General features: G+C 46.2%; 1 protein-coding gene across 3 annotated transcripts in view; it reads right to left on the bottom strand.

Annotated features, from left to right (window-relative positions):
• Positions 1-13,559, bottom strand: part of LOC128843751 (endothelin receptor type B-like) — a 37,775-nt gene extending 24,216 nt beyond the window's left edge. For all 3 annotated transcript variants that reach the window (XM_054040848.1, XM_054040849.1, XM_054040850.1), the window contains exons 1-2: positions 13,263-13,559; positions 7,192-7,729 (exon numbers count right to left, since the gene is read on the bottom strand). In XM_054040848.1, the coding sequence (XP_053896823.1) occupies positions 7,192-7,686 (495 nt within the window). In that variant the 5' untranslated portion in view covers positions 7,687-7,729; positions 13,263-13,559. The remainder of the gene's footprint in view (positions 1-7,191; positions 7,730-13,262) is intronic.
• Between the last annotated feature and the right edge of the window lie 2,427 nt (positions 13,560-15,986).

Genomic DNA, 15,986 nt, shown 5'->3' with positions numbered 1-15,986 from the left:
ACACGCCTTGCCTGGCTATTTACTTACAAGTTTGAAATAGGAGAGACTTGTTTAGAAAGATGTGGAGAACCTGGATTGATGTCTGGTCCCTCTCAGTCCCGAGAACGAACACACTCTCCAACAAAGAACACAAACAGCCTTCCCCCCCAAGATTTGAAAGTATCTTGTCCCCTTATTGGTCCTTTAGGTCAGATGCCAGCCAGGTTACCTGAACTTCTTAACCCTTTACAGGGAAAAGGATTTTGGAGTCTCTGGCCAGGAGGGATTTTATAGTACTGTACACAGGACAGCTGTTACCCTTCCCTTTATAGTTATGACATCACCCGACTTGACGCTGATCCAAAAGATCGAGGCAGCCAACATGATTAATCGCAACCGAGATGTGTTCTCTACAAAACCGGGGTGGACGACTGAGACCTATCATCCAATTCGCACGATCCCTGGAGCCAAGGTAACATTGAGACCCTACCAAATCCCAGCAGCCAAAAGAGAAGAAATCCAGGCCGAAGTAAAGAAAATGTTAGAATTAGGGGTTATTGAAGAATCTTATAGTCAATGGTCCAGTCCAATCGTTCTAGTGCCTAAACCTGATGGTACCATGAGATTCTATAATGACTTTTGCTGACTGAATGAAGTATCCCAATTCAATGCATACCCCATACCATGCATTGACAAACTGGTTGATCGACTGGGTAGTGCCCGATTCTTGTCTACACTGGATCTGACAGAAGGGTATTGGCAGATTCCCCTGACCAAAGAAGCTAAAGAAAAGACAGTGTTCTCCACCCTGGACAGACTATTCCAGTACACTGTCCTCCTTTTCGGGTTACATGGGGCCCCAGCCACATTCCAGCGCCTCATGGATAAACTGCTGCGCCCCCATACTAGTTATGCTGCCGCGTACCTAGATGATGTTATAATCCATATGCCAGACTGGGGAGAAAGTTGAGGCAGTACTGAGCACCTTAAGACTGGCTGACCTCCCTGCTAATCCCACTAAATGCACCATAGGGCTAGCTGAGGCTAGGTACCTGGGATATATTGTAGGAAGGGGCATAGTGAAGCCCCAAATGAATAAGCTAGAGGCGATTCAAACCTGGCTCCAGCCGACCCGAAAGAAGCAGGTCCACGCATTCCTAGGTGTGGTAGGCTATTACCAATGTTTTATTCCCCATTTTGCCACTAGGGCAAGTCCCCCTAAGAGACCTGGTAAAGGCCCGCAGTCCAGACATGGTGAAGTGGACCGACGCAGCAGAGGGGGCTTTCACAGAACTTCGGATGGCCCTTTGTAATGACCCCAAACTCATAGCCTGGACTTTAACCAGGAATTTATTTTACAAACAGACACTTCCGAGGCGGGGTTGGGGGCAGTTCTGTTGCAAATGGTGGGAGAAGAGAAACACCTGATCCTCTACCTAAGCAGAAAGCTGCTCCCAAGAGAACAGAAATACGCAGTAGTCGAGAGAGAATGCCTTGCTGTCAAATGGGCCATGGAGACACTACGTTATTACCTCTTAGGCCGGCGATTTACTCTTGTGATTGGACCATGCACCCCTCCAGTGGATGCAGCGGAATAAGGAAAAGAACGCAAGGGTCACGAGGTGGTTCTTATCCCTTCAACTGTTCCAGTTCCGCATACGGCACAGGGCTGGATTCCACCACAGCAACGCTGATGGTCTGTCATGAGCACACTGCCTGGCGTCCCAAGTTGCCCAACTCTATGGTGTTGAGCAGAGAAGGGGATATGTGATGGGGCAAGGTCAGATGGCTATAAGAAAGTAGTGAGAAACAGCTATGTTAGCCCCAGGCTAAAGAAATCCCTGTTACCATGGTAACTAAATGGCAGTTGCTGCAGGTTAATCAAGACACCTGGGACCAATTAAGATCCTTCCAGAAAGCAGTGGAGACAGCTAGGTTGATTGGGACACCTGAAGCCAATCAGGGGCTGGCTGAAACTAGTTAAAAGCCTCCCAGTTAGTCAGGGAGGTGTGCATGTCAGGAGCTGTGGGAGGAAGTTGTGCTGTTGGAGAGACTGAGCAGTACACACCATCTTAGGCACAAGGAAGGAGACCCTGAGGTAAGGGTGAAATGAAGCTTGAGGAAGTGGGGGCTGCTGTAGGGAAGTAGCCCAGGGAATTGTACATATCCTGTTTCTAAAAGATCAGCTACCATAGCTGATACTATTAGGGTCCCTGGGCTGGAGCCTGGAGTAGAGGGTGGTCCCAGGCTTCCCCCTTTGCCCCCCTGATTAGTCACTGAGACTGTGAGACCGAGACTATGCAAGGGAGGATAGCTTCTCCTCACCTCCCTCGCTGGCCCATGATGAAAATGGCTCAGTAGGCTATGATGCCTGCCTCTAGAGAGGGAAGGGCTATTTGGAGGGTCACAGTGAGCCTCTGAGGCTAGCGAAATCCACCAGGAAATGTGGGACCCATGGAGACAAGGACAGAGCTTTGTCACACTACCCACAACCCACCTCATCTCATTACCACCTGCCAGCATCAGGCTCAAGTCTTTCCTCAAACCATTCTTCCCTCTTGCCACTCTGCCAATCTCCTGTCCATGGGGCCTGATCCAAAGTCACTTACAGCAAGGGAAAGACTCCTATTGAATTCAGTGGACTTTGGGTCAGGATTATTAACCAAGAGAATACATGCATTAAAAGCTTTCCCTCTGGCTCCCCTCTTCCCCCTCACACCCATGGGCTGATGAGGTATTTCCTCACTGTGCTACCACTATAATTTTAGACCATAAGCTCTTTGGGAAAAGGGTCTTTGGGTTGCATGGCAGAAATAAAATAAAATGTTGCTATATAATTATTTCTACTACTACTAAATTATTACTGTTAGTTGATGATAATAAATAACTGTCCTCAGAGTGCAAACCCAGTGGCCAGGCTTTCCAATGGGCTGCCCAGCCATTAAAGGAAAGGAAAAAAAGTATCACTTTGTTTAAAAACTAAAAGAAGAGTCCTGAGTTATGCCCCACAAGCCCTGATCATGACAAAAACATTCCCTTCCCTACTCACCAGGGTTTAAATTGCAGCTGTAGCTGTGTATTAACATAATATATTAGATCTCTGATTTTTCTTTTTGAAAAAGAAAAGAATTGCTATTAAAATCAGTCACAAATTGGGGTGTGAGGTGTGCACAGAGCTGGATCAGTGCTGCTGCAGGAAATGTAAGGGAACTGCTGTTTGTGGCACAAAATGAGTGTTCTTTTCTGGGAAGTTTCCCACCCAAACCCAGATTAAGCCCAGATCAGCCTGGTTTATAACATCTGCCCACATACAAAGCCCCCTCTGGCCTTGCTGCAAAGAGTGAGTTTGTAGTTGTGCTCACTAAAGCATTGGAAAGAACAGAAGCTGAACTCCAACAGAAGTTTCTTGCTCAACATGAGCACTGCAGTCCCCGAGCTGCACCCCCTTTTTGCTAACCCATTCCCACCACCCACAAAACTCTGCCAGTGTTCCCCATTTGCAGCAGCGCCATTTGTTTGAGTTCTGGAACCCCACCTGGCTTCCTCAGCATATCTCAGTTCTGCACTGAGATGGCCCCTGCTCTTCTAGCCTTGCCCACAGAGCGGTGTCAGTGCAGAACAATGCCAGGCTCCCCTAACCCACAGAACTCTCCTAATGCAGTGCCATCATCATCATCATCAGCCCATCTTATTCCACTTCTGAATGCCCACTACTCGAGAGAGTAGCAATGGGAGCCAGATGGGCTAAGAGATCATGGGCCCTCTGAGTGGCACCCTACTTGTCAGGCGGCCTATATGGCCCTGAATGAAGGACAGGCCTGGGACTATGATACAGTGAAGGTGGCTGTCCTGGACAGGGTTGGGTTGTTGGGCAAAAAATATAGACAAAATTTCATGCTGTTAGATGGACTGCGGGTGTGCAGTCCTGAGCCATTGCACAAAAATGGACAGACTGGGCAACCCGTTGGCTAGGGTTACCATATTTAACAAATAAAAAAAGAGGACCCTCCATGGGCCCTGGCCCCGTCCATTTCCCCAGCCCCGCCCCAACCACGCCCTGACTCCACCCCCTCCTTCCTCCCACTCCCAGCCACGTGAAAAGGGCTGCCCAAGTGCTACCGGCTTCACGGTTTGCCGGGCAGCCCCCAGACCCTGCGCCCCCGGCCAGCGCTTCCCCAGCGCAGCTGGAGCCCGGGAGGGGAAGTGCCCAGCCGGGGGCGCAGGGTCTGGAGGCTGCCCGGCAAACCGTGAAGCCGGTAGCGCTTGGGCTTCGGGCAGCCCCTATGCCTCCAGACCCTGCGCCCCCGGCTGGGCACTTCCCCTCCCGGGCTCCGGCTGCGCAGGGTCCAGAGGCATGGGGGCTGCCCAAAGCCTGTAGCGCTCGGCTCTTAAACAGAGCCGAAGAGTCAGGAGAGGAGCAGAGCAGCCGCGGGAGGGGAAGTGCCCGGCCGGCATTTTCCCGGACATGTTCGGCTTTTTGGCAATTCCCCCCCAGACGGTGGTTTGATTGCCGAAAAGCCGGACGTGTCCGGGAAAAAACAGACGTATGGTAACCCTACCGTTGGCTATGACTGGACACCTGAAGTACAGGGGAGATAATAGACATCATAATACTGGAGCAATTTCTCCAGAGCCTCCTTGAAAGCAAACATGTATGGGTCCAGGGGCACCAGCCAAGTATAAAAGGTACCTCAAGAGGCTTCTTTCGTCCATCCCCCCTGCACTGAGGCAGGATTAAATAAACCTAGACCATCCCTGACAGCTATTTGTCAAACCTGTACTTGAATATCCCCTGTGCTCACAGAAGAGGACATCTTCTCACTCACATTAGAGGTCCTCGCTGCACTGCAGATAAGCGTGCTCTATCACTTGCTCTCCCTTGCAACCTGTTCGATGTTTAAGTGTGCACAGGTGAGTTCTACCCCAAAGGGTTGGTTGATTCAAACTGTGTGTGTTTACCTACCCTTGAATTTGCTGCCATTCATATTTGCCTCTGAGTTTTTCTGTCTGACACGTCCAGCTCATTATATGGAAGAGATTCAAAAATGACTCCAACCTTGATAGGTATTTTTAAATGAAGAAGGATGCTAAAAATTTTACTCAGCAGGAATAAACTGAGTTATTGGATCCCAGGTTATTCTCTCTCCAGGGAGAGAGATGCTGGAACTAGGGCTGCTGGGAGTAGGGCTGCTGGCATGCTGCCGCACCCCGTCTTCAAGTGGTAATAACAACCCAAATACACTTCTACCTTGATATAACGCTGTCCTTGGGAGCCAAAAAATCTTACCGCGTTATAGGTGAAACCGCGTTATATCGAACTTGCTTAGATCCACCGGAGTGCGCAGCCCCCCCCCGGAGCGCCGCTTTACCGCGTTCTATCCGAATTCGTGCTATATCGGGTCGTGTTATATCGAGGGAGCGGTGTATATGGCTTCCGCCTTCAGAACCCCCACTATAAAAGTTGTTCCAGCACCACTGCAGGGCTTAAGAAAACATCCTGCAGTTGCTCAGTGCACAGTTGTATAACATATACACACATTGTGGGGCAGTTCTCTAGGCTGTGTTATCCAGGGGGTCAGACTAGATGGTCACAATGGTCCCTGCTGGCCTTGGAATCTATGGAAATAGTGATTTAGAAGGGCATCACACTAATTGAAGGATGTATACTCTCACTCCCCCTTATCTCAGAACACGCCTTCCTGCTCAGAAATGACACTTGGCATGATCTATCCATTTTGCTCAGTAACGCTCATCTACCTTTGCACTTAAAGATTTTATCAATGGGGATACTAAGGCATGGAGAGGGGAAGTGATATGACCACAATTGTACGGAGTTGGGAACAAATCTCAGGTTTTGTGACTCTCCCTCTGCAGCAGGACACATAGGATATTTACTGCATCCCATAGACCTCCAGAACCCACAGGAAACCTGAGGATTTGTCACCTCTTGCTAATTATTATTAACCAGGTTTATTTTGGCAGTGCCTAACAGCCAACCAAGAGTGGGGCTCCATTGTGCTAAGTGCTGTGCAAACACTGAGTAGCAGACATTCCCTGCCCCCAAAGAGCTCACAGTCTAAACAGAGCAGATAGAATGGGGTGAGGGAAGATGTAGAACATGCCAGCAAGAGTGATTGATATGGCAGCAAATGGCATGGTAGTCTTACTGTTTTGTTTTTAGGTACTTTTCCATAGGTGTGAATCAGCTAAATGGAAAGAGAAGTGAAGGAGAGGGGCCATTGAAGAGAAGGGGGTGAGGGGACAGGGCAGAGAAGAGGTAAGATGTGCACGCGTGGTGAGAAGCTGAGGTGCAGAGATTGTGAGGGAGGGGAAGGAGAGGGCTGGAGCCAAGAGCCGATTAGCACAGGGCAGAGACAGTCCAGGCAGAAGAGAAGAAAGTTCTCCCAATGTCTAGAGGTCCCTGCTTTGGGTGCATCTGCCCCTTCCCCTCCCTATCTCTTTTCCTCTGCTTCTCTCCACCTGCCATCCAGTGGGTGAGTGTGTGTGCCCTAGTGCCCAGAGAGCATTTTTGGGACTGGGGGAAGGCCCCATTTGACCCCATCTCCCCCCAGTACAGCAGTCTTTGCTTTGACTAGTAGGCTAGTCTGCCCCCTGGTCAGTACAGAATTGTTCTCCAGTCTGCTGCTGAGTAATTTTTACCTCTTCCCTGGAGAGATTGTTCATTGGTCCAATCAACCTCCCATCTGATGTGTGGCCTGTCTGTTTCTTCAAATAATTTCATTTTCCTAATTGTGTCTTCCTTCACCACCCTAGAATCCATCTCTGCACCAGGTGGCACTCATTGCTCTAATAGCATTTCAAGGTCTTGGCCATGACTGTATTGTGCTAAGCCCTGTCTGTAGGGAGAGACATTCCCTGCCAAAGAATTTACTCGCAAGATAGATAAGGACAACGGAGGCTCCGAGACTTTAGTGACTTGCCCATAGTAGGTCAGTGGCAGACCTAAGAAGAGAACCCAAGTTTCTTGGGTCCCCACCCAATGCCTTCTCCACTGGCACAGTGGTTCTCTGACAGTTGCTTCAGATACTTGTATATAGTTATCATACCTCTTGGTGTGCATTGGCCACCCAAACCAGTGTTATCTGTCCAGGTATTCATCATGGTAGGATCTGAGCACTGTATTGTGGGAGGGTGAAATCCCCCTTGCCACCTCCCCAGATGGCAAGATTATTAATGCCCCATGGTGCCTACCTTGTACACATTGATGGGAAGAGCTATGAGGATGTAGAGAAGGTCCCCAAGAGCCAAGCTAGCAATGAGGACATTGGGCCCATTCCTCATGCATTTGTTCTTGTAAATGATCCTCAGCAGGGTGGAGTTGCCGATGATGCCCACCATGAAGATGGTGCAGGACACGATGGTATTGATGTACTTGAAGATGTGTCTGATTTCAGCAGGCTTTATGCACATAGTGGGCAGAGGTAGCTCTGACTGGGCATTCCCAGGGATGTCATTTGACTGGTTGGAGGAGGCTCTGACATCCTGGAACAAGCTCGATTGGACAAGACTGTAATCCTGCTCCTGGTGTAGAACCTTCAATGGAATCGTGCTCTCCTTGACGTTCCTCGGGGTCTGACTGCAGACGCTTGAGAAGAGGCAAGTCAGGCAAATGGCTAGTACTACAGAAGTTGGGATTCTAGCCATTGAGGATGGAACACCAAACCCCAGCCAGATTCCTATGTGCATTTGCTTGCAGCAGTATGAATGTCTGTTTGAGTCTTGGCTTCTCCTGCAGAGAAGGAATGAGGGGGAAACAGTTATGAGGGAAGGGGAAGCATGATGAAATTGAGGAATTGAATGATGAATCAGCAAAGAAACCCCACTGTCATTATTCTTATAGGGCCTGACCAAAAGTTCAGTGTAGTCAGTGGAAGTCTGACTACACTGGCTTTGGATCCAGTCCATCCTCAGAGCAGTAGACACCCTTGAATTGGAGTCACTGAATCTAACATGGACTAACCTCTTTAAATATCTTAAATACAAAAAATGCTGCTGTGTCTGAAATCCTTTAATTCAGTATTTCGGCAAAAAGCCTTTGCCCCTCAGGCACTGCCCAATCCTTATTCCCCTTGTAAAATGATTTCTTTTGTGTATTGCAGCTATATCACCTTAAGCTTAGATCTCAAGTGAGCCAAGTTAACCGGGGCCAGTTTGCTCAGTACAATAGAAGTCCTATCTTCCCAAAGACTTAGGGAGACAATACATGATGCACATTGATTAATGGATCATGAGTAGTCCAGAGACTGGTTAAATGGAGCTATATTGTACTTTGAGGTCTGCTGTCAACAACAAACATTGGTTTTATTTCAAGTGGTGGTGTTGATTCAGTATTGCAGTTGGCATTCTTCACTTCAGACCAGAAATGGGCTAACAGCTGTGTGCTGCACTGTGCCACAGGTGGTGCAATATATCGGATGAAGTATGAACCAGTGATGTGGTCAGTGAAAATCCCATGGCACTTGTCACAAGTGTAAGGGTGTGAACCCCAGGTCTGGGTTCATTTCCAAACCAGGTAATTACTGCAGTTGATTTAAAATGTTATGTCAAAACACTTTTCTTCAGAAAAGTGGCTTTTAATTGCACTGTGAATTTTCCCAGAAAATTCCCTCTCGAGGTTGCTGCATTGAAGTGGTGGGCAGAGTGCTTCATATAGTCTGTAGAGCACTTTGGGATGTGTTTGATACAAAGCGTCTTCAGTGTGTGAAATACAAACAGATGTTTCTTCTCAGCCTGGCCCGGTGAAGGCTTAACAGTCAGGCTCAGCCACTGATTGGCTGTCTGACCTCAGTCAAGTCACTTCACTCATCAGTGACTCAGTTTCCCTGTCTGTAAAATGTAACTAATGCCCTCACTTATAAGGTACTCTGAGACCTGTGGTTGAAATTTGCTAGCTAAGAGTTATCATTGTTACAAGAACCAATGCAGAATAGGCCAGTCTCCTGTTAAGAATTCTATGTCCTATTGCTCTCAGAACAAAACCAGATTGAATGCTGTGAATCTGAGGTTTGCCAACAAGCACTGATCTCAGGCCTGCCTTTTATATCTTGCTGGCTGTCATCTGATGCCCCCACACTCCTTCCATCTATAATTTGGTCTCAGATAATTACATCCGAGTTTATCTCTAAACAATCTTCTCTGATTCCAAAACCCAGAAGAAATGCTAGTCGGTAAGAGAGCAGCAGTAATATCCATCTAGCTTAGGCATCACCATAGTATCTGAGTGCCTTACAATCTTTAATATATACTTATCTTCACAACTCCCCTGTGTAGCAGGGAAGTGTTGTTATTTCCATTGTATAGAGGGGAAACTGAGGCCAGTGAGATGAGATGACTTGCCCCAAGTCACACAGGAAGTGCCTGGGAGAGCAGGGAGTTGAACCTGGGTTTTGCACATCCCAGGCTAACACCCTAACCAATGGATCTTCCTTCCTCTTTGATAGCCTTGGTAACACCCGATGTAAACCCCTTCTCCACATCCCACACAACAGCACTGCATTATGACAGTCTCTGAAGTGTCCACTGTCCCATTGGAACTGGACCTGAGGCTAATGGAGATATTCCCATGGTCTTCAGTAGGCATTGCAGCCAGCCAGTAGAGATTTGTCCAACATCTCAGCTGTGTGAGGCAGTCATGAAGCAGCTAAAGATCCATTTTCAGCATGCTCCGTGCACATTTTAATCACTCCCTGGCTCCCTGTAGTACTAAAAGAAACCATGTGGCTGAATCCATCCCTGAATAGACCACATTTGCTGGGAATAGACCACAAGATTTTCTCCCACTACGGTATGTTTAAATCAAACATTTAATACCAATTAATATGGTGGGGGAATATTTTCCCCCTCTATTGGTATAGTTCTTTAATTGCAATACTTAATTTCAGAATCTCCCACAATATTCATGTTAAATATTAGCAGATACATGTAACTCTCCCAAAGCAATATGCTGCTTTGATGAATGATAGCAGAGTGGTGCTCACCTCCCAGTTGAGACCTCTAGGTGCTCCCATAAAGCAAATAATACACATTAGTGCTTATTCCACTTCCCAGCTCATGGCCACTGTTTTACAATAGCAGTGCGCACATCTCAGGATTTCAAAACACTGAGCCATTTAACCTCACAATGTCCCAGGTTGTAGGTTAATAGTACAGAGGAGAAAAATGGCACAGATAGCACGTGACTTCTCCAAACACACACAACAAAACCATGGTGGAGCCAGGATTACAGTTCAGGTCTCCTGACTCCTACACAATTGCCATAATTACATGACCATCCTTCCTCCTGCTTTAGCTAATTGCAATTATAAAATAAGTTTTAGATAACTACAGTCCACCATACAACAGACTGAGCCAAATATAACACAGTTAACACCTGTGATGTACCAGGGCAATACCTTGCTGATTAGATAAATAGATATGAACTTGGCCTTCTGTATTTAACATTGTACAAAGTGGTATAGGGCTTGATCTCTCCTCCAGTAAAGTCAAGGGGAGCTTTGACTTCAGTAGGAGTCACAGTAAGACTATAACCTCCAGCAAGTTGCTTGTTAAATTATGGGCACCATTTGTGACAGGGATATTCAGAGTACTGGTAAGGGATGGGGTGAAAGGAGAAATGTGGCAGGCCAAGATTCCAGGAAAGGGGTATGGAGTGGGGGCATGGAGATGAGGGCCAGGGACTGGGAGGGATGTAAAGGGTAGTGACAAGGTGCGCTGCTTGGTCTCAGAATAGGGAAGGCCCAGGAGAGGTAGAAGGAGGGGGTGTTTTTTCCCCTTTCTATATTGAATTTGGACAAAAAAGCTAAAACTAGAGCATTTTTATAGAACTGAAATCCCACAAAGATTAGTGTTTCTGAAATTAAATATGCTCCTGGATTCCCTGTTGCCCACCTGCAGTCACTGCTGACCGAAATGGATTGATTCTTGTCGGTTTCACAACTGCCCACCATTGAATAGCTGCAGTGAAACTAACAACACACTTGTTGGGAGGCAGGGAGCCTAGATAGCCAGCTGACCTAGAGTTGCAGACCTTAGAAGCCCTGGGCTCAGAAGTTCTGGGGCAGTCTGTACTCTGCTTATGTTCCGCTGGAAGTTCACCGAAATTGAACCATTCCACAAAGTGTTTCTCCTTCCTTTTAACACCCTAATCCTAAAGGCAATTGAGTCCTTGGTAGTTTAAATAGTAAACAAACAACTTTGGGAGGAGATTATAGCATTTGTTTCTCATTATATGCCAAATAATGGATAATAAAAAATTAATCAAATCTTTTAATCACAGAATGGATCTTCTAAGTGATGTTGGAAAATTCAAATTGCTGTAGAGTTCATTAAAGGGATTAGTAATAAAAGATACTTTTTAAAGACAATTTTTTTGTATTGTAACTGCTTATGATAGAGGAGAAGAAGTCAAAGTGCCCCATCAATTTTTTCACCATCCAGATAAGTAATCATTGTAACATCTCTTTTTAGGACTAATAGGTGCAGGATATGGTCCATCCTTCATTATCCTAATTTTACAGATGGGGTAATTGAGGCACAGATGGGAAGAAAATTGTCCAAGGACACCCAGCAAGTCAACTTAAAAAGCCAAGGGTAAAATCCCTGGACCATGCTATACTCCTCATAATAAAAAAATAATCATTCTGGTTTTACTAACAACTCCATTAACTACCATACTGACGGAATCATTTACATTCTTTTTTTGGAAAAGTAATAGGACTTAAACCAATACGGTTCTCTAGAAATTCAACAGTGATCTACAGAAATTTCTGTAGAAAGCTAGAGAATTTAATGGAGAGTGAGATCCTCTCTGTAGAATCTTTAAACCATTTTGTAGATGGTAACAGAAAATTATATCCTTGCGCTAGAAATCTGTGGGTTGGTTAAAAATGTTATTCAAAGGTTAGCAGCATTTCCTACTAAATCCTAATGGGCTTTCGCCTAATAGTTCCTTTCCGATTTTGTGTTTTTTTTGTTTGTTTTTTTTTTCCAATGTAATTCTTGCATTTCACTCAGCTCCAACAATGAAAATAGACTGGTCAGTATCACTTTCTGTGTCTCATGCACTAGTGCATTGCTGCAATGTTTGCATTGTCAACACTGCAGGGAAACATTTAAATGCAAACAAAAACTGTTTGGACTAAAACAATTGATGAAAACACTTCTATTACAATCTAGTTGTGTAACCCTCCCCCCAACACAGTTGGGCCAGATTCTGAGTGTTGTGCAGCTGTGCCGATTTAAACTAGCTGCTGGTGTAGCACCTTTGTGCCTAAACTACCAGTCCATTTCCTTCTAAATAGCATGAAACATAGATTAGAATTATACTTGTACCAAGCTGGAACTAGACTCCTCAAACGAGTCACCTGATATTCTTGAACGTTAGAATTTTTTTGCAATAAGACCCTCACATTGGTATATACACCATATGTGTAAAAATATCAGCATCCATCTCCAGACAACTCTCTAATTGCTGCGCTTGGGATGAGGCTACAGAGCATAAATGAATCCACATAAGGTTGTGGTCTGTTTACACTCCTGAGGTAGCCTTCATTAAAACAGTTTTCAGATGGGAAGCTAGCCACAAATGGAGCAAAAATCACCACAGCCCCACCCCATACAGAATGCTAGCATCCCAGAGGTGGCATAAGCCTGGGAATTAAGACCTCTCTTGAGATAAGGATAAACCCACTAGAGCCTTAGTTAGCCATTCACTTCGATGCAGCCTTTCCCTTATCTACCTGCTGTGTGATGGCATGCTGATTTCAGGGGGACAGCTGTATGTACCTACTTTAGCCAGCAGCACTGCCAGTGTGTGCTCTTCCTGGACAAACCTGACGTATTATGGAGCAGACAACAGGGTAAGAACCTTTCTGGAGATAAACACCTATTGGCATGAAAGATAACTGAAATAAAGGGCAGCGTATTAACATCACATGCCCAGCTGTCTATTGGGTCTGAAAACAATCAGGTTCCTACACAAACAAGAGACAAATGCAGAGTTTGCCCTATAAACTGCTGAACTCCCTTGCTTGCTTTCCAAAAGACTTATTGCTCGCACCCTCTTTCTCATACACATCTCAGGAACATCTTGAGCAGTTCTCAACCTCCTTTTTAGCTTATCATCCAGAGGAGGGATGGGGGGGAGAGAGAGGGAAAATGACATTCAAACATGCAAAAGTTCTTATTAGGAGGTTCAGTTGTTGGATTGGCTTGTTTGCAAAACACAGCATGGAACTACATAGCCTTCGTCAGAATTAAGTTACCTTCCTCGTCCTTAGGAACTCAGAGGCTCCTTGGGTTAATTTCATTCACTCTAATGGCTCCTTCTTTCTGGATAGGCAGCTGGGCTTGGTCTGGAGGCCCCAAAGATGTTGGATCCCAGAATTTTCTTTAATGTGCATGAGCTGGGAAAGGATGCTGTCGCCGAGACTGACTGCTCATTACCTGCTGTAGTGGCTTTGAATGGGGTGGTTAGTTATATAGCGGTCCCTTGGTGCCCCCGGACACCAGCACTACAGCCAATGGTTGAAGGCCAGGGTGAGGTTGGAGGAGGAGGAGAAAGTGGGAAAAATACAGGATGGCTCTCATAAGGGAGATGAAAATAATAAACAAATAGTGTGCTGCAGACAGGAAGGAGGAGGGGGAGGGATCCACAGGCTCGGGGGTGGGGCGGGATGGAGAGGGAACGTTGGATTGGACGCCTCATTATTGCAAGAAACATAGCTGGCCTGATACTGCACTGGAGCATTTTTGTAATGGGGCCCGAATTCCTGCGTTATATAACTGTCTTTCAGAGTGCAGGTTGCAGCCAGAGCTGAGCCTGTTTGGGGAAAGGGTGCTGAAGAGATACACACCCTGCTGCCAAGGGCTGGACAAAACCGGTTGCTCTCATAAGAAGCTGATAGCCTGCTCCCTCTGCACCAGGAATGTGTCATCAGAGTGTGCTCCAGCCCAGGTGTGATGTGTCCATTAGCACCTGAGCCCAGCAAGGGGTGAGTAAGGCAGGATCCAGAGTTCCATCCAGGCCGGCACTCCTGATGGAGGAGTGTGACAGAGGGGCAGATGACAGCTCAGCTGATTGCCTCCCACTGGAGACAGCTTTGGCTGCCCCACTTAGGAAGAAAGTCAAGCACCTGTGAGTGGGAAGAGTCCATCTGGAGGGGCTGAGAGGGTGAGTGCTAATGTCCCTTGCAGCTGGGAAGAGACAGGACTCAGCTGTAATGAATATAAAGGGGATTCTTGATTGAGGCTGCTGCAGACAGACAGACCTGTGATTTTCTCTGGATCACAGACTGACCTACCTAACATCTCCCTATGTCCTGGCCTGGAGTTAGCAGTCATGGCATGGATCACTGACTACACTCCAAGAGTCTGTCTAGCAACCTCAGCTATGGGGGAGTTGCACACTCTGTGCTCTCCCATGTAGCTTCTGCTTTTGTTGGGTCTTGTTTTGTTATTTTCCCAAAATAGATTGGACTGGAAGTTTATGGCTGATTTCAGTCTATGGAAACCCCAGCTAGTAAGTAACTCCAGCCACAGACAGCACATCTGCAGCAGAAATGCCCAGAATCATCTGCCTTCTGCTTCCTACAGACCACATTTTTTGACAATAACTAGTGCCATTAAAGTAGCTCATGCTTTGGAGGATGGTGAAGAGAGGGTTACTCATAATGGAGCCAATCATTGGTCTGTCTAGTCCAGCACCTTGGCAAACCAAATAACTATGAACTGCCACTTCTTCAAGGTTACAACATCCAAAAATATAAGAAAGGAAAAAAAAGTCCCCAAAGTCCCACCAAAATCCTGTTTTCCAGTAATGCAACAGAGAGCCTGTTCCTGGGATTGGCCTACTTCCACCAGCCATCCCTATGGAGACTAACACTTGTGTGCTTCTGGTGAAGACTGCAAGGTTGTTTCATGAAATTCCTTCTCCTCATGCCCAGAGGTAAGGGTGATCTCAAATTAAATGTTTCCACTGACGGATTGGCAGCTTGACCAAATCGGTTTCTGGACTGCAGATTTCAATTTTCCCCCTTTAGATCAACACTCTCCTTGGCTCACCTACTTCTAAGGGGAAATTTCCTTCTTAAGCCAGACAGGCAATCAACTTATGCCCAGAAGTATGAAATTTGACTGAGGTATGAAACTTGTACTACAAAATCCACAAATCATGGAAAAATCACTTGGCTTGTGGTGTCCTTACAACTTGAAACTCAAGACAGGGACCAAAAGTTTTGCTAAAGTTCATGAGTTGAACCTTCTGAACAAATCAGGAATGATTCACGTTTTCATGGCTTTTTATGTTGACAGCACACACACAGAGAAGTTAGATAAAAACATAAAAGGCTCTTGCTGGAAGGTTGCAGTATGACACTACTTTCTTAGAATTTGGAGTGATAACACACAAGACACATAGAGAAAAATCAGGCTGCTCACTAAATCAAAGGCACAACTCACCTCACCTCACTCTAGGCTTGCAGCAAACTGACTGCTGCTAGATACACGCATCCCTGAAATTTAAGCGAGAGTCTACAATTTCAACACAGTTTTTAAATACACCACAATGGTGAGATCAGGTATAAGACAATGAAACTTCTTTTGGGAACTTCAGAGTCATTCATCTCAGAAGCTCAGGCTGAGAAAATGCACAGACACTAGAGCCAAGGATCACTTGAAGCAGTGGTGTCCAAACCTACCGAGCTGTGCCAGCTCTCACTGGATTTCCCGATTGTTACTTCAGCTTGTGAACACCTCCTATGTGTTCATTAGTCCACTAGCAAAGGCTGCAGATGTGGCCAAAATCACTGCTAGCGCATGCCGCAAATGCCAGCTGGAGGCTCAGTTCATGTAATTTTGGCATGAATCTCCTTGAGAGGGGCAGGAACTCTTCAGTTTTCTGTTTGCAAATCAATCTGTGACTGATTCTAACACAGAGAACTAAAAAAAATCCAGCTGAAACTAGCTCTTGAATGAAAGGGCCAGTGGGA

Source organism: Malaclemys terrapin, chromosome 9 (assembly GCF_027887155.1).
Source record: "Malaclemys terrapin pileata isolate rMalTer1 chromosome 9, rMalTer1.hap1, whole genome shotgun sequence".
Taxonomy (NCBI): Eukaryota; Metazoa; Chordata; order Testudines; family Emydidae; genus Malaclemys; species Malaclemys terrapin.
The sequence above is the reverse complement of the archived record's forward strand: the minus strand, read 5'-3'. Positions and strand labels throughout refer to the sequence as shown.